Source organism: Botrytis cinerea, chromosome 6, assembly GCF_000143535.2.
Source record: "Botrytis cinerea B05.10 chromosome 6, complete sequence".
Taxonomy (NCBI): domain Eukaryota; kingdom Fungi; phylum Ascomycota; class Leotiomycetes; order Helotiales; family Sclerotiniaceae; genus Botrytis; species Botrytis cinerea.
The window spans coordinates 1,187,778-1,209,206 of record NC_037315.1 but is presented as its reverse complement, the minus strand read 5'-3'; the positions used below and the strand labels follow the sequence as shown (position 1 = coordinate 1,209,206).

At 45.3% G+C, this 21,429-nt stretch overlaps 6 protein-coding genes across 7 annotated transcripts; 3 read left to right on the top strand and 3 right to left on the bottom strand.

Moving 5' to 3' along the window:
* Nucleotides 1-2: 2 nt before the first annotated feature.
* Nucleotides 3-2,991, top strand: Bcmef2. Its single transcript, XM_024693463.1, has 3 exons — nucleotides 3-247; nucleotides 293-353; nucleotides 413-2,991. Exons 1-3 carry the CDS (start codon nucleotides 59-61, stop codon nucleotides 2,764-2,766), a joined length of 2,604 nt encoding a protein of 867 aa, XP_024549249.1. The 5' UTR covers nucleotides 3-58; the 3' UTR covers nucleotides 2,767-2,991.
* A 3,303-nt stretch (nucleotides 2,992-6,294) lies between these two features.
* On the bottom strand, nucleotides 6,295-8,168 carry Bcaox. Its single transcript, XM_001556129.2, has 3 exons — nucleotides 7,551-8,168; nucleotides 7,144-7,487; nucleotides 6,295-7,068 (listed from the first exon to the last, which is right to left on the bottom strand). Exons 1-3 carry the CDS (start codon nucleotides 7,796-7,798, stop codon nucleotides 6,575-6,577), a joined length of 1,086 nt encoding a protein of 361 aa, XP_001556179.1. The 5' UTR covers nucleotides 7,799-8,168; the 3' UTR covers nucleotides 6,295-6,574.
* A 226-nt stretch (nucleotides 8,169-8,394) lies between these two features.
* Nucleotides 8,395-12,165, bottom strand: BCIN_06g03430 (hypothetical protein). The gene is made up of 4 exons (XM_024693462.1): nucleotides 11,729-12,165; nucleotides 11,153-11,664; nucleotides 11,038-11,107; nucleotides 8,395-10,983 (listed from the first exon to the last, which is right to left on the bottom strand). Exons 1-4 carry the CDS (start codon nucleotides 12,093-12,095, stop codon nucleotides 8,843-8,845), a joined length of 3,090 nt encoding a protein of 1,029 aa, XP_024549248.1. The 5' UTR covers nucleotides 12,096-12,165; the 3' UTR covers nucleotides 8,395-8,842.
* A 2,741-nt stretch (nucleotides 12,166-14,906) lies between these two features.
* Nucleotides 14,907-16,900, top strand: BCIN_06g03420 (hypothetical protein). Of its 2 annotated transcripts, none has more exons than XM_024693460.1 (8): nucleotides 14,907-15,276; nucleotides 15,510-15,549; nucleotides 15,619-15,695; nucleotides 15,760-15,887; nucleotides 15,940-16,163; nucleotides 16,231-16,254; nucleotides 16,326-16,352; nucleotides 16,410-16,900. In XM_024693460.1, the coding sequence occupies exons 3-8, from the start codon at nucleotides 15,639-15,641 to the stop codon at nucleotides 16,505-16,507; spliced, it is 558 nt and encodes a 185-aa protein (XP_024549247.1). In that variant the 5' UTR covers nucleotides 14,907-15,276; nucleotides 15,510-15,549; nucleotides 15,619-15,638; the 3' UTR covers nucleotides 16,508-16,900. The 2 variants fall into 2 exon arrangements, with proteins under 2 accessions (XP_024549247.1, XP_024549246.1); XM_024693461.1 differs by having other exon boundaries at nucleotides 16,317-16,352.
* Nucleotides 16,901-16,905: 5 nt separating this feature from the next.
* Nucleotides 16,906-18,733, bottom strand: Bcgcg1. The gene is made up of 6 exons (XM_024693459.1): nucleotides 18,310-18,733; nucleotides 18,179-18,210; nucleotides 17,882-17,931; nucleotides 17,691-17,695; nucleotides 17,205-17,629; nucleotides 16,906-17,096 (listed from the first exon to the last, which is right to left on the bottom strand). The coding sequence occupies exons 1-6, from the start codon at nucleotides 18,378-18,380 to the stop codon at nucleotides 16,921-16,923; spliced, it is 759 nt and encodes a 252-aa protein (XP_024549245.1). The 5' UTR covers nucleotides 18,381-18,733; the 3' UTR covers nucleotides 16,906-16,920.
* A 224-nt stretch (nucleotides 18,734-18,957) lies between these two features.
* Bcpef1 lies at nucleotides 18,958-21,415 on the top strand. The gene is made up of 6 exons (XM_024693458.1): nucleotides 18,958-19,571; nucleotides 19,628-19,646; nucleotides 19,705-20,056; nucleotides 20,130-20,505; nucleotides 20,635-20,663; nucleotides 20,720-21,415. Exons 1-6 carry the CDS (start codon nucleotides 19,531-19,533, stop codon nucleotides 20,776-20,778), a joined length of 876 nt encoding a protein of 291 aa, XP_024549244.1. The 5' UTR covers nucleotides 18,958-19,530; the 3' UTR covers nucleotides 20,779-21,415.
* The last annotated feature ends 14 nt before the right edge of the window (nucleotides 21,416-21,429 follow it).

Below are 21,429 nucleotides of genomic sequence, written 5' to 3'. Positions count from 1 at the left end.
CTGTTGAGCCTCTAAAATTAACGTACGAAGAACATTTATATCTTCAATTGTTGAGGGAATGGTCTTGTTGGTATCAAAAAGAGGGTGTCGAGTATGGCATCGATACTTGACACAAGTTACATGGCCTTGTCTGGCTAAGCCTAGTCAATTGAATGCGTTCATTCGTTATAGTTCACAGCAGACTGAAAGTCATGATACGTTAACAGAGACAACTCGAAATATTGGCATCATAGCTCATATCGATGCAGTGAGTTTCATTTGTCTCTTTTGGTACTTGCTCTAATTTCAAAAGGGCAAAACTACAACTACTGAGCGTATGCTCTATTACAGTGGCTATACTCGACGCATAGGAGGTAGGTATGATTGTACAGGTCACGTGATTATCGCGAATATAATCTAATGCATTTATCAGACGTTGATGATGGCTCCACCGTCACAGACTTCCTCCCCGCCGAGAGGGCTAGAGGGATTACTATTCAGTCGGCAGCCGTTACGATGCACTGGCCCCCTGTGACTGAGAAAGCAGCATCCTCGAAAGCGTCTGACCCATCTCGATCACTTATATCGCACACTCTTAACCTGATTGATACTCCCGGGCACGCGGATTTTACGTTTGAAGTGCTTCGTTCTTTGAGAATCCTTGATGGTGCCGTATGTATTCTTGATGGTGTGGCAGGAGTAGAAGCTCAAACAGAAAAAGTATGGAAACAGGCAAATAATTATAGCATTCCCAGGATCGCTTTCGTCAATAAGCTTGATCGTGAAGGGGCTGCCTTCGCGAGAACAGTAAAAGAGATTGCTTCGAGGCTCCGGGGCTGGCCTGCGGTGTGTCAAATTCCATGGTGGGAAGGTGGGAAAGGAAAGTTTACGGGAGTCGGTGATGCAGTCAATCTTTGTGCGCTGAAATGGGAAGAAGGTGGGGATGGCAAATCAATCCAACATTTTACCCTCGATCAGCTGAGGAAAGATAATCCTGAATTTTCCGAAGAAATCATCAAGGCGCGAGCTGCGCTCGTAGAGGCATTATGCGAATTTGATGATGGGCTCCTTGAAACCTGGCTAGAATGTAATGATGACAGTCTGCTTATATCATCAGCGGACATTACAAAGAGTTTGCGAAAATGCGTACTCGACGGTTCGGGTAAACTCATACCTGTCTTTGCTGGGGCCAGTTTTCGAAATATTGGCGTTCAACCACTCCTTGATGCCATCAATAATCTTCTACCCAACCCTACCGAAAGGCCTGAACCAGAAGTTCGACTTGGCAATGTTCATGGCAGTTTATCCCAACTCCTAGATGGAAAGCTGGACCTTAGCGCAGCGCAACCAAGACATCTCTCCAAGAAATCCAATGCGCGTACGTCTCTCATTTCTCAGGTCGAAGCTTGTGCCCTTGCTTTCAAGGTAGTCAATGATGCTCGACGCGGCGTGTTAGTCTACATCAGAGTTTATTCCGGTACAGTCAAGCGGAACACTACTTTATGGAATACGAATCTTCATGTTTCAGAAAGAGCACAAAGGCTGTTACAGATGTACGCATCTGACGCGGTAGAGATACAAAGCATTCCCTCCGGTCAGATTGGCGTTATTGCGGGCTTGAAGCACGCTCGTACAGGCGATACTCTATTGTCATATACAGGTGCTCATCCAAAAAATGGCCCGCCACCACCTTTGAATACTCTTCAACTGAGACCAATTAATGTTCCTCCGCCAGTATTTTTTGCCGCTATAGAACCTCACAGTCTAAGCGAAGAAAAAAATGTTGCCGACATATTGCAGCTCTTATTGAGGGAAGACCCAAGTCTCCATGTTAATATTGATGAAGAATCTGGGCAAATGCAGTTGAGTGGTATGGGTGAGCTGCATCTTGAAATCGCAAAAGATCGACTCGTAAACGATTTCAAAGCCAAGGCAACCATGGGCAATATCGAAATTGGGTACCGAGAATGCGTCCTGTCTCCAACATTACCTCACAAATATATATTTGATCGTGAAGTTGCTGGCAAAAAAGGAAAAGCAAGCTGCGAAGCTAGTATCAGTCCAGACGCGCAGCCGTTAGAAGATTCTGACCACACTATGAACATTGATGGAAATACAATCACAATCCGTATCCCAAAACCTTCTAACAATGATGGGGTTGATGGAACTATGACACTCCCCTCCGATATGACCCTCAGCGAAGTTCATACAGCATTGATCAATGGGGCTGTTGCTGGTCTAGCCCGTGGTCCGCGTCGTGCATTCCCACTTCATTCTGCGCATGTGCTATTGAAGTTTGATACCGTTGAGGATGTCTTTGGTTCCGACACTACTTCTGCCGCATTGTCTTCTGCGTCAAGAAATGCCGTACAAGCTGCTCTCAAAGAAGCATTTCAAGCGAACTCCATCGGACTGATGGAACCAGTCATGAATGTGGTTATTAGTTGCGACGAATCATCCCTCGGTGCAATTGTGCACGATCTATCATCAGCTCGTGGTGGCCATGTCTTATCACTTGAGAATGATAGTGACGTAGAGGATACAGAAAATGAGCTGGCGCCAGTTGATGTTTCAAGAGTCTATACTCCTCCAGATCCATTCGCGTCAGGAACCAGTACTGATTCATCGGGTCCTGGCCAGCAGCGTCAAATCACCGCTAGAGTACCATTGAAAGAGATGGTTGGATATTTGAAGCATTTGAGGAGCATGACTGGCGGTAGAGGAACATTCGTCATGAGCGTTGATAGGTTTGAAAGACTTTCTGGGCCAAGAGAAAAGGCTTTGTAGCGCATACATGAATTACAAGAAGCTTGGTTAAAAATGATATAGCTAAGAATGATATGCTTCATATATTTATGCATTTATATTGGCATTGTCTTTGGCTTGGGAGCTTGCATGATATCAGTGACGTCCTGTGCACAAGAATCCTTTCTTGACTATATATACAAATCGTCTTTTACCGTCTTCTGCGTGTCGCACTATCTGAAAATTTGCCTATTTAAACTATCAACATATATTCCACTCTGCTTTCTATAGAAAGCATTACCTCAATTCTTCAACTGTGCAACCAATCGTATGCCATTTAAATCGTGTTCTGCTCTATCAAAATTACACATCATAAGAGCTACTAGCACTAGTTTTTTTTTTCTTTCCTACCCATTCATACTGCAATTTCACGCTCTAGATTGGTTCTCTTTTGGGCGCTGAGCAATCCGTATTTGTCCAGGATCTAGACTTGTACAGACATCACCATGAACTTCTTTTTGCACATCGTCAATCTCGATATTGAAGTCATGACTGAGAAAAGGCCAATGCCTGTTCGAGCGCAAGTAAATATTCACATATGAGAATTGTAAATCCAATTTTTAAGTACAATCGCGAGATGAATATGACAACTATACACGGACAGAGAATATAACATATTGTATGAAAAGAAACTTAACTCACAGCTGGAAACCTCATCTCGCTGTCTATCATATTTGAGAAAATAGACTGACTCGCCTAAACCAGCCATGTTCCATTGTGCCACATCCGTGACTAATATTATCTGAGTATGCAACTTCTTACTCAATTTAGAAGCATAAGTAAGTATACGCTAGAAAAGAATCGACTTTTCCTCTCCCTTGAAGTTGCCACCAGAGTCCAAGAAAATCCATCTCCAAACACTCGTGCTTCCAAAGAAAATCGCGGGTCAATAAGGAAATCATCTCAGAAAATTCCCTAGTATTCGTACTTCTCTCGCCCGATACGGACAATATCAAATTCACCTCTCAACATCTCGAAACTCTATCTCACAACTCGGTATCCCACACTAGCAGCTACCATCCATCTATCTTTCTTCGTAAGCCGCGCAATGGATGTCCTCGGATATTCTATACTGGACAGGTATTCCTGAGGCCGCGACAGGTTATTCGCTGGGCGGGTAGGATTTCTAACATATAATCTACGGAGCCGAGTATTTGCACATTAGCCGCGGGTACAGACAATTTTTGCGCAGCCTATTCCTTCACATTCGCCAGAGAATGCCTACACTGGAGCATGATTCTCTTCATCACTATGGGCTTTCATCTCCTTCCCTCACTCCCAACACGGTACTCTACACACCTGCAACACGGAATACCATCCCAAGCCAGGATTTCTGTTTACTAGCACTTACATCTTCACCAATCACCAGATTCCCATCTATCCATCTCTAGAGAGAGGCAAGAAAAAGATACAAACCATCCGTTCCCACCTCCCCCCCCCAAAGAGGAAAGAAGAAGAGAAAAAAACGAAAAAAAAGAAAGAAAGAAAGAAAAAACCACGAGATAGCCGAACACTAGTCCAGATATCCCTATTCCAAGCTAGAGTTTGGTGAATGATCAGAAATCGAATTCAGATCCCATCCTTTCCACTCTCCTCTCCAGATCGCGAGATGTCTAATATACGATTCTCTATCAATTCTTCCATAAACACAAAGCCAGAATAATAAATCAATGAATCCAATAAACATATTCACAAACAAGCAGTCAGTCGATCCATCCAAGTTACCCAAACCCCTTTTATACCCCCCCCTCCCTTTCAGCACAGACACCATCCATCAAATGATCCGCAAATCAATCCATCCATCCGTCCATCCATCCACACACACCTCCTCGCACTCCCTAAAGACATATCCTAAAACCCCCTCGAACACACCCAGATACGCGGGATTCCAAACCTCCCTCGCAAAAGACACGAGGTGATATACCCATATCCCATACCACATTCTGAAAAATTACCCTGAATCATCAATAATTGGCAATTTCCCCGCTGTGGGTCTACTGATTCAAAATCCCACCCCCCCCAATCACTGATCCCATCCCATCCATCCTATCCATCCATCCCATTCAAACCTCTCCTTTTCCAGCGATTTACAAAATCCATAAATTGAGATGACTATATAAAAACTAAAAGAAAACAAGCAAGCAAGCATGTATATACCAATACCTCTTCCCTCCTCCCTCCTCCCACGCCCCGGCATCGGAAACCAAACCCCTTCCGCTTCACACAAATTATCGAGATTCATAGCATCTCATAACGACAATTAATTCCACACACACACAACCCACCGCGACTGGCCTACTTTCCGAATCTTCCCAACGGAGAATAAAAGAGCATCATCTTCCATCGAAAAGTATCCTCTGATCTATCTATCTATCTCTCTATCTCTCTCTCTCTCTCTCTCTCTCTTTCCATCAGGAAGTCGGTCCCGGAATTCTATATTCTATAGTACTACCTACACAATAGATATTCCCTTCCTCTCTCCCTCCCTCTCAATATCACATCACATCACATCACCACACCACACAACCAGCATAATCTCCTTGGCCCACGCCCCCTTTTTCCTCCTCCCCCGAGGATCAACCGAGTTCCTTCGCTCTCCTCCCTCTCCTCTCCTCTCCTCTCCTTTAGGGAAAATAAATCAAAGGAAGAAAAAACAAATATATATATATATAAGAAAAACCATGGCACCCGTCGGCGCTCTCCTCATCGTCATCTGCGTTCTCGGCATCATCGGTCTCGGCATCGGAATCGTCGGGTATTTCCACACGGGACGACGATGAGGTTGACGATTTTCTGGGTTTTATTTCCTTTGGCACGCATGATTTAGGCCTCGCTTCAGTTTGCGATTCGCGTCGATGTTGTATTGATGGATGGACGGATGGATCGGGGTTGTAAGGTGATGCGATGCGATGAGATGAGATAACGATCGGCGAGAGTTTCCTCTTCCTTTTGTTTTCTTTTTCTAAAACCATAGAGGGAAAAAAATTGAAAAAGGGAAAGAAGAAGAAGAAGAAGAAGAAGAAGAAGAAGAAGAAGAAGAGAAGATGTATGTATGTATGTATGTATGTATATACTGAACATCTTGTATAAGAGAGCAGAAAGCGATGCATGCACTCGGCGTTGAGTGGAAGGGAGTACAGGAACGAAGGAAATGGAAGGAAGCAAAGAAAGAAAGAAAGGAAGGAAGGAAGGAAGGCAGGTGAAGACACCTTCAAGGAACTCAACGACATGGTGAAGGATACAGACCACACGAGATCCCACATATCCAAAAATGCGCCACCTAGGTACAAAGAGACAGACGGGCAAGATGTTCCGGAAAGACGATTAAGCCCCGTCCGTATACTCTGTATATATCAAATATCACACATCAAGCAAACCGAGCAACAAACCCTCCCTCAGAGTGTACCCTCAAAATCACAACTCCACAATTCGCATTCCCAATCTACCGGGTTCTGCCATCCCATCCCATCCCCCCTCAAGTTCACAATCACACCGAGGAAATGGTTAGTATGTATTAGATTGTATTCAAATATTGCAATTGAATAAATAATCTTAATGATCTAATCTGAAAAATTCAAGTATGAATCAAAGATTCTTACATCTAATCTAATCCATCTCTGTCTATGATCTATCTCCCATGCCCTCTATGAAACCTGTGTAAAAAACGCCAATGGTACTCCTATATGTAAAGAGTAGAGTGGTATCTTCCTTCCTTTTCGAATTCTTCCAAAAACGCCTTTCCCAATAAACTCAACCCCCAACCCTCAAGCCTCAATTCTCAATCCACTTCCTAAATAACCTCATCCCTCTCCCACCCCACCGGCTTCAAACTCTCAATTCCCTTTCCTGGTTTCTCTCCCCTCTCCTTCCCATACTCACTCACGAACGGATTCGGATCCTCATCCTGCTTCAAGTTTCCCAACGTATGGTTCACCTCTCGATGCTTCGCCTCATCCGCTCGAATATAATACAGCAGATCTCTCATACTTCGATTTCCCTCCGGCATACCCCAATACTCGACCGCCAAGTCCGGAGCTTTGAAATCCGGATCCGCCCACTTTGGAAGATGGCCATTTTCGAGATCTTGGATCGAGAGGGTATAGGTGAGGACTGCTTCTTCTTCGAGATAGCCGACGAAGCGATGACAAGTGCGAGGGGAGAAGAGGTAGCAGAGGAAAAAGGAATTGAAGAAGACGCCTTGGGCGCCAAGGATCATGGTGCGCATGAAGATACCGGGTTCGTACATTTTAAGAAAGGTGAGGAGGTGCATGCGTTCATTATATGCTAGAATTGAAATCATTAGCCATCAATGCCATACAACAATTTTACAAGTTCCATATCAATATAGGGATAACAAACCTTCTTCAAGTAATGTTTCAATCCAACCATTATCTCTCTTCAACCCCCTCAAGCTCCTCAAGTGTCTCAACATGCCCGCCACCATCCCTGGCACCCCTGCTACCGATTCCAAGAACACATAACGAATCAACCATTTCCTCTCACTCATTTGATATGGTTTTGTGGCTGTAAGTGCATTGCTATCGGATGCCTTCTTGGGTGCTTCAACATTATGTTTATATCCCGTTGCAAAATCCGTACACCATCTCAGGAAACGCACCATTCCCAATGCGACGCGATCGGAAAAATCTCGAGGTTTGCGATGTGCAAAGTAGACTTTACTGCGCATTTGTTCGGCGGTATAGCTATTTCGATATTAGCATTCTGTCCTTAACCAAAAAAGCCAAAGCAATATATAAAAGACATACGGTGGATGAGGCCAAGCAGGTTCCGTTCTCTTAATCTGTCCATGTTCAGGTTCTGGAAAAAGATCTCTTCCCTTTACTTGAATTTTTGAAGCAGATGTAAATGCTCTTCTCGATGGTGTAGGTGCAGTACATGCATTTGAAGACAGCCCATAAGATTGAGCAAAGAAAGCCACAGCTTTTGATAGCTGAGCTGCTGATTGCGCTGAAAGGGGTCTTGTAGATACCCTTGATACATACATTGTTGTCATCAAGTATGTAACTGGAATATGACTGAGTTGATGTGATGTGATGCGACGTGATACCAGTAAAAGGTAGTACGGGGTAGGTAGAAGTAAAAATGTATCTGAATGTTTGAATATTTGAAAGTACTACTTGTTAATTGCCACAAAGCAGGACGGATGGCTACTATTTATTTCACTCGAAAGGTAAAGAAAAAAGATACGTATAGCAACAAGTGTATCAAGGGTAAGCGTCTAGACAAGCTGACATAGCAAAGAAGAAGACACGGAACGCCAGTGGAAGTCTCGTACCGGTTTCACCACAAACTCAAATTACCGCGAAGAAGATACGGAAGAGCTGAAATTTCTCTTTGTATGACACTTGACCCAAGGATTTCCGTGGTTGGTCTTGGGTGCACCTGCTATCAGAGAATAGCGCATATCAAAGTAAGAAAACAAACAAACACCAGAGCGGTGGGACCCAGGCACATTCGCATTCTATTTTCACCCGCGACCCATAACCTAATATGAGCCAAGCTTCAATTAATCGCCGACAATAGTCAATTCACCGGAATGCGATATTCAATTCGATCATTCTAAGTGGATGAAAACGAAAACAAGGGATTTGAATGGGATTTGAACCATTTGACATGCGCCCCGCCAACCTCAGCCTTGTGGGTCATGTGATCACATGATGTCAGTACACACGGATATTTTAGGATCTTGTCGCAGCGGTTTTTTCCGATCATAGGGGCGTTGGTCCTGACAGGCCTTTTGGATCATCAAAGGGTCATAGGAATTGAAATTTTCAAATAAATAACTCAAATTCGAGCTAAAATTGGAGACAATGAGGACTGTGAGCAAGTTTCTGTCAAATTTTATGTTGGACATGCAGTACCATACCATTCAGTCCTAATCTTTTCGATTCTTCCCCTGAATCTGTGGATGTGCTGATAATATAACGTCTCGGTGAATAAATCAAGGCATAGAGATAGAACGTCTCCAAGATGCTCCAAATTCTGATATCGCTCCGTCTAGCCTTTACAAATTACAACACAATTGGTCTCCATCTTCTCAGTATTGAGGATTTGGCCGCCAAAATCTCTGCATCAAGATAGTCTCCGAAGCATTCTCGTCCCGGCCTTCATTTAGTTCCCGGTATGAAGGAAACGAAGGTCGGACCAATTGATCGTTATGATACTCAATTTCATAGGGTTGTTGTAAATCTTGCCGATTCTCAATCCAAGGCTCCTGAAGAAAATGATTGTCACTATCCCAAGGGCTGTATTCTTCCCCTCGAACATCTTGAATGTGATATTCATTGGCTCGGAAATGGCGATTCGGATTATCGTAGCGAAGTCCGGCCATTTCGTATCCTGATATTGAATTGCGATACACGTTTGCTTCTTGAGGTCCAAGCTCACCAAGATCATCCATGTATCGGCGACTATCAAGGACGCCGTCCACACCGTAAGACGTTTTCAATTCTGTTTCTAAATTGTCCCGATTCTCTTCATACGCTTCCACGCCGAAACAAGGTTCTTGCAATTTGTAGGATCCATATTCTTCACGCTTTTCATTGAATGCACCATTCGTAATTTGACCTTCCTCTTGCTTCGGTTCCATTTGTCGAGCATAGAGCGATGGAACTCGAATAAGTGGTGAACGGGGGATAGATGGAAAATGTTGCCTTGACAGTTCATGATAACTTCCATGTTCTATCCAGGGCGGAGGCTGAGTTGAGAATTGCAAATAATTCCTGCTTGGGCTTTTGTGTGAGGTTGCCCTTAAAGGTGTAAATGTTCTACCATTCATGTTGGCCGTTCTTACCTCGGGGGGCTGCTTTCTCTCTCCATCTAAAATTGTAGTCTGGGAAACCGAATTTCTGCTCATGTTTTTGATGCTTTGTTGCTGGAATTGGGAATTCGTCTGCGGAAACATCTGCTCAGACACCCGTGGCTCAAGTATGTCATCATCTAATTGCTCACTGGCATTGGTAGAAGATGTATGTCTCTGCATGTCTCCCTTCCCGCTTGATGACCGCACAGAAGCAGATTCTGTTCGCTGTATCCCTTTTCCTGAAATACTAGACATTGACGAAATGGGATTTTCTCGGCTTTCGTCGCTAGTTTCCCGGATCACTGGAAGGGTGGTTGATGGACGTTTAATTCTCGCATTACGTGCTATTTGTTGGCGGGTAAGTGGTCTTGTTATAAGTGCAGTCGTTGGCTTAGATGGATGTTCTGGTGATCTGAAAGGTGATTCAGATTCTTCCCCCCGGTACCAGCCACGATTTGAATCATAATACTCAACAACAATTCTGCGGAGTCCATCGTCGCGAACATCCACTGCGATGGGAATTTTCCCTTTCGACAAGGGTTGTTCTGTTTTCTTTTGCATGTGCGACGGAAGTTGAGGCAAACAATCCGGTTGCTGAAAACTTGGGGGTCGGCCAATCTCATGGGAATTGATAATAGAATCTTTGCCCAGGTTAGAAAACTCTCTGCTCGTCTCAACTGGACTATCTATGGTGGATATGACATCTTTTCCTCCTGCCCCTTGCAGTTCTTCATTCACAGGCTGTTGTATATTCGACTTTCGTCGACTTGAACTCTCAATACCTGTATCCTTAAATATACCCGTTCTTTCGATAGAATTCCGTATCGAGTCCGGCGTTGCACTTATCTGCCTCTGACAATATTGTTCTTTTGCTCGACGTGAGGCCATAGTAGCACCAGGAGAATTCTGGGACTCTGACCACGTCACAACGCTATCTACAGTTTCGTAATGCACCTTGCGATTGCTGATCTCCTCGGAGTGAAGTTTGGGAGTGAGTTTCTCCGGGAATTGCAATTCATTGAATTGCACCTGCTTACTGGCAGGCTCCATTAAATGACTTCTCTTCTTGCCAATACGAGCCGTCAAATCCTCCGTGTAGTACCAATGTCGATCATTCTCCCGGTCTTTTCTCAGTTGTCTCTCATATAGAGAGACTTTAGCTATTGAAGTTGGAGAAGTGAGATGGTCCATAGTGGAACTATTATCCCTTACTGGCGTCTTGGATGGTTTAAAGAATTCTGCTATCTCATCTTGCGCTCGCGCAGCCTTCCTCTTTTCCTTGGCCTGACTTTTAGGAACCACAATAGAATCGTTGACATGCGACTTCTTCCCAGAGCGTTGAAGGAATTCCATTTCCGAGAAAGCGAGGTCGGGTACTTACAAATAAGTTAGTAGTTCTCTTTAAAAAGCCCGGTACCAATGAAACCTACATCCTCGTCGTCTCGGTGGAGAAGAAGCTCTGCCATTTTGAAAGATGCCCGGGCCATTTGAAGGGCGTACCTGGCACAATCAGTTCCTGAACTTCAAGGCTAAGGCTCTACTCACTGTTAAACGATCTTGGCCTATCTTGTTTGATGCGAAATTGTTCATCAGATCCTCACTAGCCTTTCTTGCGGCCTTCTTTCGGTCGCCTCTTTTTTCTCGCCTTGTTCTAATTCGCTTATCGACAGCTTCTGATTTATCGGCTTTCCTCTTTGTGTCATACCGGTCTTCCCTTGTCTTATGGCGCGCTCTTTTCTCAAATGCTCCTTGTTTTGGCTGCACCGCAGAAGATCCAGACGAAGTGGAAGTTACAGTTGATAGCACATTCATTTGGTTTTTGTGAGATCGAGTTCGTTCCTTGACATGGCCACGGATGGCGACGTTTGTTTTTTGAGGGATTCTGGTTCGTTCATCTACCACTGGCATCTTTGAAGCTTCGAGTAAAGAACTATCAGATGATGCGTGCTCTTGATAAGGCTTCGGCCTCGGATCTGTTATGTTTCTAATCTCGACAGGTCCATGTGCTGTATGGTCATGACCCAAACACCTTGATTTCTTCTGTGGGCGACTGGAGTCTTGAGGAAGTGTCAGTACATATAGTCATGGGAAGCATAGCCTAAACTAGAAGTGCTTGTCTACCTAATTCAGCATTAAATTGTTTTGGCGGTTCGATGATGTCCTCATTTTGAGTATGTGCAAGCCAGTTGCGAACATAATCTCTGCCCGCAGATAGTTCATTCCGATCTCTGATTACGAGTGGCGGTCTTTTTTCCACGGATGTTTTTGGAGAAAGGATTCGATCATATCTTGGACTTGTGCTATGGTGATTGTGATGCTTGTGGTGTTTTCTCGGCTCTAAATGTTCACTTTCGTGCCCATGAGCGTGTCTGCGCTTACGAGATTGGTGGTTGTCTTCCATTTGAGAAAAAGCAAATGATGCAAGGACAAGATAGACAGTAAAGGGCGAAAGTATTACATTGTGAACCGGAATGAAAGGAATGGTCATGTGAACTTATCGGGATGAAATGAACTTACATGGTGAGTAATTCCTTTTCCCAGCTTTAGGGAAAGAGGGCATTGTTGATAAGTGAAGAAGTGGAAGGTGCGAACCTACCGAATTTGTACTTGGGTACATTCAACTCAGAAGGAAACGTTAGGGGACATTGCCTGTCAAACTAGACCAATGGCTCAACCTGTCGTCAATACATTTCCATCTCCATCTCCATCACAGCCCTTTGGCATCATGTTCCCTGGACGAGAGCATGTTGAAGAACTTACAGACCCATCGCCACATCCTCATCGTCATTATAGTAATATTTCGCCACTGCTGAAGACGTTGATTCAAGCTGTCTTCTAATGCCTACCGACTGCCTTTGATTGTGGCAAATCATATCACAGAGCCAAGCTATTCCATCAACTCTATGGCAGTTCACAAGAGCCGCATGTCTCCAAGATACATCAGCAACGAGGAAAGAGATAAATGGCGGTGTGGGTAATTGCAGCCCTATCCCGCACATGTGCAAACATCAAATCGCCACGGCGTTTCAGTCCAACTTCTGATCAGATGTAAAAGCGAAGCTGCGAGAATGTTGATCTGGACCTCAATGCCATCTCCCCATCACCTGATTGGAAGAGAATGCGGATGCTGTTGTGAGATGTGAGATGTGAGTTATCACGATAATCATCAAACCTATCACACCCTTCAAGGCTTTCACGGGTAGGAATTGCTACACCCATATCTGCTGTATACCTACCTGTATCAACGATGTAAAAATCTGATTATCTCGCATTCTCGTACAACCACTGCCACGACTCCCCGCATCGAATCATACGAATGAAAAGACATTATCCAGAATCACCATGCCACCATCCGTCCGGTCTTGACCACCGGTAAACTTTAGACGAAGCACAGGGGTTTTTATTGAAATTTCATGACATGCATCGGCTTACTAGATGATTACACATCATTCGAAGGGTCGCATTGAGTTCTAGATTCATGTTAATGGAGCATAGCTTTGTGTGCACGTGGGTTGATTTCGATGCATGTAAGTTCCAAGGGTTGTCTGGGCTCTGTATGCGGAAGATCGAAGATGGTGGAGATGTTTAGTAGCATGATTGCCAGCATGATTGTGGGATAAATGGATGACTTTTGCGAATTGAAGATGGAGAGGATGAAGGGGATGCAAAGGATGTGATGAAGAAAATTCGAATGGGGAAGTTCCAGAGCCATGCATGTAGCGATTGCTGTGTAAAAGAATATGCGCGAATGAATTGCGTGAATAGAATAGAACGGGTGTTGTTCATGTTGTATTATCGAAAGGGAAAACTCGGTTGATTGAATAATCAAAATCCATCCCCATCGGTTATCAATCATTCTTTGGTGACGAGTCAATGGGACTTTATATTCGTAGTATATGCAGTGCCAGTAACTTATTGAACGTCAATGTCGATGTCAATGTCAACGTCAACGTCAACGTCAACGTCAACCTCGCTCTCATCTCACTCTCACTCTCACTCTCACTCCCATTCTCGTCTGCCTGTGGCCCGAGTTTTCGCAGCAAGTTAGAAATGTGGCCACTGGATGGGAACCGTTGGTCGGAGTTTGTACCTTGGTAGTTGTGCTCAGCGCACGGCACTTGGACTATTTTAGAGGCAGAGCTCCACTTCCGCACCACACACGACCCTTGGATTAGGTTTTACCCCACCTCGGTGGATAGCAATGGGGCGCAATCGATAACAATCCTGGATCCCAAGCTCCTCTTGATATTCACACCAGATTTATAGTTTGGAGGTTATTGGCTCAATAGCTTACAGCTCCATAGCTCATAGCTCACAGCTCACAGCTCAGCAGCTTCATATCATCTTTTGTTGCCAATTGGGGGACCATCTGCATGTCTGCAGGTTGATCTTGGGGGATAATGCATACGATAGGATGTTGGAACTGGGAACCCATGCTAAATAAAGCTTACGAGATATCGCATCATTCATTGGGTTGGAAGTTGGAAAGCTTGGAAGAGCTATGAGATGGAAGGGCTCGAAGGGAGATCTATGACTTATCCTCTGTCCATGGATTGATCGTATGATGAACAGCGAGAAGGGAGGCATTGTGTTGTATTGTATATGTCCACCGACTCGTATTTAGGTGTGCAGCTATATAGATTGCGACATATCAATGCCGAAATTCGGAGATTCCGATCCCTACCTGGGTACCTATCTAGACAGTCCTGATCAATTCCGCAGCATGAACAAATATTGGGCAACAGATGCACACAGCCAAAGGAAGATCATGGAGCATCAAGCATCCAGAAAACCCTCGCCTTGGGCCTTTTTCTTCCAGCCAGTGTCTGCATGGACGCGTGAATCGCCGCCTGCTTTTTGTTTGCTGCGGGCCAAATGTCGCACAGAATCATACCGCGAGGCCTGGAGTGAGGAGTGAATACCAATACCGCAGGTGCAGAGATCATCCAATTTCCGTGTCCGGGACCAAACAGAACGCAAATGGAATGGAACAGCGGAGAATGTATGCCCAAAGGGAGATGGGCGTTTCTCATGCACACGTCGATCTGCCATTGGCTGGACGTCTCATGCGATTGCGGTGCAAATGAGTGAGGCATTCCCTGATCTTCCAAAGCGGGCAGTGGCGTGGGATGCCGCTTGAGGATGTTTTGTTGTTGAGAACTGGAACTTGGTATGGGCCAGCAGATCTAACTCCATCGGGGGTGGACCGTGAGCCCCCGTCAAGGTGTGGTGAGGGCCAGGGATCGAATCAGCGCCTTCCTCTTCTTCTGCGCAGACGCTAGTGCTTAGTGAATCTTTTGGGAGGGGAGGGGCAACAATACCTAGTAGTCATATGCAGTCTCTTTCAATTCCCCCGCTTTGCTTTGCGCTTAATCCTTCGTCGAACACAAATCTTCCCTCCCGACCTTCTTCCCTACAACCTCCTTCCTCTTCCTTACAACCAACTCATCCCACAGTCTCAGTCTCAATCTCATCAATCTCTTCTTTCGCGATTTCCCCTCGCACTCTTACTTTTTATCAGATCGCACTGTCATTTCAGTCGTCCGATTGAATAATATCTTTCCCACGATCTGTGATTCACGTTTCAGCCCCGATACCCTCTTCAACAACTACAACAACAAGGAAATCTCGACATTTCCCTCCAACTCGACTCTCTAATCCTTCAAGAAGTTCGTCCGATTCTCCTGCTTGTGCTAGCTGACCTGACTGTCTTTTTGCGATTTGCTTCCAAATTCATTCCACATCACCCCTCCCTTCCATATCTCCGTTTTGCGGATTCCTGTTTTTGCCTCGATGTATCTTTCTTTGTGTGATTCGTCCGTCTCTCGTATACACAACTCCCGCCTGAAATGGCGCGATTCTTTTGGTGTGAATGCGTGCGGACATTGAGACTTTCAGCCAGGTTTTCGAGAATTATCTATCATGTCTAAATTATTCATTGGGTAAGTCCAAACATTTACATTCTATTCCAGACCCATTCACCTGTCAGATTGGCTAACATTCACCATTAGTGGCCTTGCTTGGCACACAGATGAGAACGCTCTCCGTGAGAAGTTCTCTGAATTCGGAACTGTTGAAGAAGCAGTATGTTCTACGCTTCCCTTCATCGATAAGCTCGACTGCATGATAAGAAACTGACTTGATTAATACAGGTTGTTGTCAAGGATCGCGACACTGGCCGTAGCCGTGGCTTCGGCTTCGTTCGTTATGGACAAGGCAACCCTGACTCGTCCCCTGAGGCCGATGCTGAGAAGGCTATCCAGGAGATGAACAGTGTCGAGTATGTTTGTTCCAGTATTCAAATTCCTAGACGCAAGCTGACATACATATAGATTTGATGGCCGTACCATTCGTGTCGACAAGGCTTCCGAGCGCGCCGGCAACGACCGCTCAGGTGGTGGCGGTGGCGGATTCGGTGGTGGCCGAGGTGGTGGTGGATATGGAGGCCGTGGCGGCGGTGGATATGGAGGTGGTGGTGGAGGATACGGCGGTGGTCGTGGATATGACAACAACAACTCCGGCGGTGGTTACTCCGGAGGTGGTGGATACAGCGGAGGTAAGATTCCCTTTAATGATTCCTCCTTCAATGATCGCACGAATTTTACTGACGGTGCATAATATAGGTGGTGGATACTCTGGTGGCGGAGGTAAGCGATCTCGCTCGACCAGTCTGTCGTGAATATTTGAATAACATTTACTAACAATTGAGGTGATAAAGGCTACAATGGAGGTGGTGGTGGCGGCGGTAAGTTACCCCTTGGATATTCTTAACTTTTATAAGCATACTAATAATTGTCTATAGGCTACTCTGGCGGTGGTGGCGGTGGATATTCTGGCGGAGGAGGATACGACCGCAATCAAAGTGGTGGAAACGCCGGAAGCTGGGGAGGAAACCAATAAATTGTTTTCGACTGGTCGGCATTCTTCTCTTCTTCAAGGTCTCTCATTCTCCGAGAACAAGAAAAGTCAGCCTGGGGTTCTCAGCGAAGGTTTTTCGTGGGGTGGATTTTATGATGTTTTCATCTTCTTCGATGGCAGCTTAAAATTTACCTTGTGGTTTCTGGCAGCGGTTCTGGTCTGGCGAGCAATATGATGCTTGCATGGAGTTTGGAGGGGGTTATCTTACCTTGCTCGATCACTTTTTCTTTCTAACATCTAACAAATGTTTTTCAAGTCTGCCTGTATTTTCGAGTCACGATCATTTTGATCAAGCTCTCTTTATGAAGACTGCATATCTCTGCAGGTCTCTATGGTTTCTATGGCAAATAATACCCCAAAAAAGGGAATGAATGAATGAATGGCTCTTTCACGCGTTACTTTTCAGTCTCCTCCTGCTCATCCGTGCTTGTAACCTTCTTGAGCTCATGATCTATAGCCTTTGTGTGACTAGCTTCTACTTCAACACCTCCTTGCTTCTCGACTATTTTCCGAACCCTATTCGCCAGGTCCTTGATATGATCATCGCCACTCTCAGGACTCAATTCGTCCACTAGACTTATTAGCATGGTTATTCATCTCTAGTGCAGATATATATAGTAATGACTAGCATTCAAAATATACAGAGACGAAAATCAAAATGGAAACCGAGGCAACATACAAGCAACATCCAAACTCAAAAGATAATCACGATTCAAACCACTCGGGCCTTCGCTTCGGAAGATATGTTCAGCTAATTCCTGCGGATCCTGGGGGCCAGTAAATTGAGGATTGGAGGGGGTGCCTATGTAGAGGAGGGTTTGAATTGGCTGTGGCTGGTTGTTGTCGTCGTTGTTAGAGGAGGCGGCGGGATGGAATGCGGTGTAGTGGATGGTGTAACCGTTTATCTCCCTGATGTCGAGATATTCGCGTACTTGGGCGACATGGGATGAGGGGATGTGGTAGGCGACGCCCCATGTTTTAGGGGGAGAGGAAGGGGAGGAAGAGGAGGAGAGAGAATGTGGATCGGACAGGGTGAGCCAGTGGGAGTGTGGGATTAGGGTTACGACACGGCCGGGGGAGGAGGGGGTACCGCGGTGGTCTTCGCTAGAGGGTGTTAGGGAGGGAGTTGGGATGGGAAACGGGAGGAAGAGGGTGATTTATTCACCTAGCCTGGATATCGATCTGTTAGCTAACACTCTTATTTGCATGATCTCATATATACAGCAATGAAAGAAAACAGTTTGATAAAGAAATGAGAATCCTTAAACTTCAGCCATACAAACCGGATATGTCGATTAGAGAAAGGGGGGGAGGGGGGAAGGGGGGCTATGTATAAAAATAAAATTAAGTTCATACCTGCCAAAATCTTCGCACATATCCTGTTACGTAGCCTGGAATACGACGATCTATGTTGGGGGGTTTGTTAGGGAATTGGGAATTGGGAATTGGGGATTGGGGTTTGGGTTTGGGTTTCTGGTATTTATGGGAAGGGGTTGGTTTTGGAGATAGTTAGGTAGGTAGGTACTGGTAGGTACTTTGTCCTTTTTGGAGGGAGTTTAGGTGCAATGTGGGTAGATAGATACCTGGGTATATATCTTGAAGAGGGCAGTACAAAGAGATACGGGAAGGAGAAGGAGGAGAATTGCATTGTACCAAAATGTGGAGGGGGCTTCCAGATTAAACTTCTGTGGTTTGGAAATTGGGTTAGCTGGGGATGGCATGTGTGTATGCATCGTGGTATCTAGGTGGGCAAAGTAGAGTGAGACGTGGAGGGGAATAGGTACCCGTATCCGAATATCCAGAATTCGCTCTCGGGATTGGTAGAGGTGTCGGGAGGGAGAGAGGTGTCGCCCATGGTTTGGCTTGGGTTCGATGGAGGTCGTGTTGGGGGGGACTCTAGATGGTTGAGAAGGGGGAGAGGGGAGAGAGGAGAGGGGAGAGGGGTGTGTGAGGGAGGTGAAATGACGAGTGATGAGCGGGGGGTAAAAATAATTTTATGTTTCAGATGCGTTTGGAGGGTGAGGGATGATGTGCTAGAGTAGAGTAGGGCGGATCATGAGTTGGGTAATGCCGATGGAGGTTTGCTTGCATTTCCACTTTTTTCTCCAGATGCTTTGATTGAGATTTGTAATGTGTACTTGCGTACTTGCGTACCGGTATACGGTGTACGAGTACGAGAAAGTGGAATCTATCCTGCCAGGCCACGACAGGTATATATCATGAGAATATTGAGGAGTGCGATATGAAGGATAAAGATGTACGATGTGCACAAAGTTCATTTCACCCGGGAGTGAGTTGAATAGCAGGTGATCCTTACGTCGGTATGCATCGCAACAAAGTTTACTCTGCAGCCGTTGCTCACCGGGCGCAACAATGAGTACATGTCAGTCAGGTACCCAGTCAAATGGGAGAGGATAACGCAAAGAGCATCTGAGAAGGCATGATATCTCTTGTCAGTGTCAGTGTCCGTGTCCGTCCATACACCTCTTCACGGTGCAGTCGACATGTCTTTTTTCTGTGGCTCACCAGGACTCACAAATACTCACATCGAGTATTGGCATCCGTCATTCTGGGGCTTTTGGAACAGCTGGGTGAATCAGTCAGGACGAAAGACCACACAACTCAGCTCAGCCGCCCCCATGAATACCCAAGACTCCTTTCGATCCATATATATCTGGGACTTCTCGTTCTCTCCATGCTTCCTATTTTTGCAATACTTTGACATCAATTTAATTTCATAGGGATTTTTCATTCGGCAACTCGTCCCGGTGATCACTAGGTACCTGAAATTAGATCCACCATCGTGCCGCTCAGCCTACTCGCCGCGTCAAGGGAACTTTGGACTTACACGGCCCCTCTAATCGCTCGAGCTTCAATCTTCAATCTTTATTAACATCTCACTCGCAACGCAACTTCACAACAACCTCATCAAATAGTCGACAACGCAAAAATCCTTTGTCGCGAAACTTCTCCCACCATCGATACGCTTGAATCAATCAATTATCATGGCTTACAACAGAGCGTTCAACCCAGATTCGCTGCCTGCGTATGTCCACCCCTCTTCTCCAGATTAGAACGACTAGGCTGACCCCCAACCCACAGATTCGCAGAGCCAGAACGAGTACATTTGTCCCTTTCCCCAAATCGCATCGCAGAGCCACTACTAACACACGCAATAGAAACATGCACAATCCCCCACCATTCATACCCCCGTCCACAGCCAAGCGCAACAAGCCATGCACGGCGCACAATATGAAAACCGTCCTCCGCCATCCCTTCCCCAAAATGTAAATCCCAACGGCCGCAGACCATCCGATGGTCGACGCCTCTCTCCCCAAATGCACCCTCCAGGAAACTATGGCGCTTCTCCTCCAGGTCGCGGCTATGCCTCCCCCCCACCAGGTCAATTCCAAGCCGGTAGAATTGCGCCTCAGACAAGACCAACGCAACAATCTAGACCTCCTCCTTCGCCTGCTCCTCCCGGTGCGGATCCTCAACTGTGGCCGCTATTTCAGGCGGTGGATAAAGATAGTAAGTTTTTACCCTATCTCACCATCTAAAATCCCATAACCAAAAACTAATTCCCCCTCTCCCCCTCCTCTAGGAACCGGTGCCCTCACCGAAAAAGAGCTCCGCGCCGCCCTCGTAAATGGCGATTGGACAGCCTTCGATCCTTATACTGTAAAAATGATGATTCGCATGTTCGATACCGACCGCAGCGGCACGATCAATTTTGAAGAATTCTGCGGATTGTGGGGATTTCTCGCTGCGTGGCGTGGGTTGTTTGATCGCTTCGATAAAGATCGTAGTGGGAATATTAGCTTGGATGAATATTCGGAAGCACTGGTGGCTTTTGGGTATAGATTGAGTGATAGTTTTGTGGCGACATTGTTCAAGGCTTATGATAAGAGGGGAGAGGGTGCGATTAGTTTCGATATGTTTGTGCAGAGTTGTATTAGTTTGAAGAGAATGACTGATGTGTAAGTTTTTTTTATGGGTTTTTGGGGGGGAGGGGTTGGGTTTAGGTTGTTGTTATGTGTCTGGGTCTGCGAAAAGAAAAGTTCCAAGGAATTCTGAGAGGGGATTGCTAACATGATGTTTTGAAATAGCTTTAAACGTTACGATGATGACCGCGATGGTAAGTCATGTCGCACTCTGCCTCTTTATCGTAGATATCTGATCATTTATCACTAGGTTACATCACACTCTCCTTTGAGGACTTCCTCCTCGAGATCATTCGACAGAAGTATTAAGCTTTGTGCAAAATTATGGCTGGGAAGATATATATCTCCATGGAACTGGGCAGATGGGTAAACAGATGGTTTTAGCCTCAGTATACAGGGAAGGGAAATGGTGAAGGGGGAAACTCGTCATTGCGAAATATCAGTAATGGTATGTTTGGTGTTTGGGTGGGAGGGATGTGGAGGAACTTGATGTGTCTATAGAATGTATAGATGCTCATAGGAAATATGATACCCATGGTTTTTGTGTTCGTTTTGTTTGGTCAAATTCGCTGGTGCTGTGTGGGCGATGTGGAGTGGGTAGTGGGTAGTGGGTAGGAGTATGCTGATGAGTGAAGTAGATGGCTGATGATGAATTTTCGAGAATTGTATATTCCTTGATATATACATATCTCTTTTCTCTTTTCCTTGTCCTTTTGTTTGTTGATCTTTAAGGTAGGAAGGGTAAAAAAAATGTTGATTTTTGTTTTTGTTTTTGTTTTTTTTTTAGCTATAGTAAAAAGTTTCATGTATACCTTCCTACCTACCTACCTAACTAGGTATATAAATCAATACAACATCTCATCTTTGAACCTTCTAAAACGGGATAGATAGATAGATAGATAGATAGACAAATCGATACATCATTGCGTAAAAATGAGGAATCACATCACAACATCATCA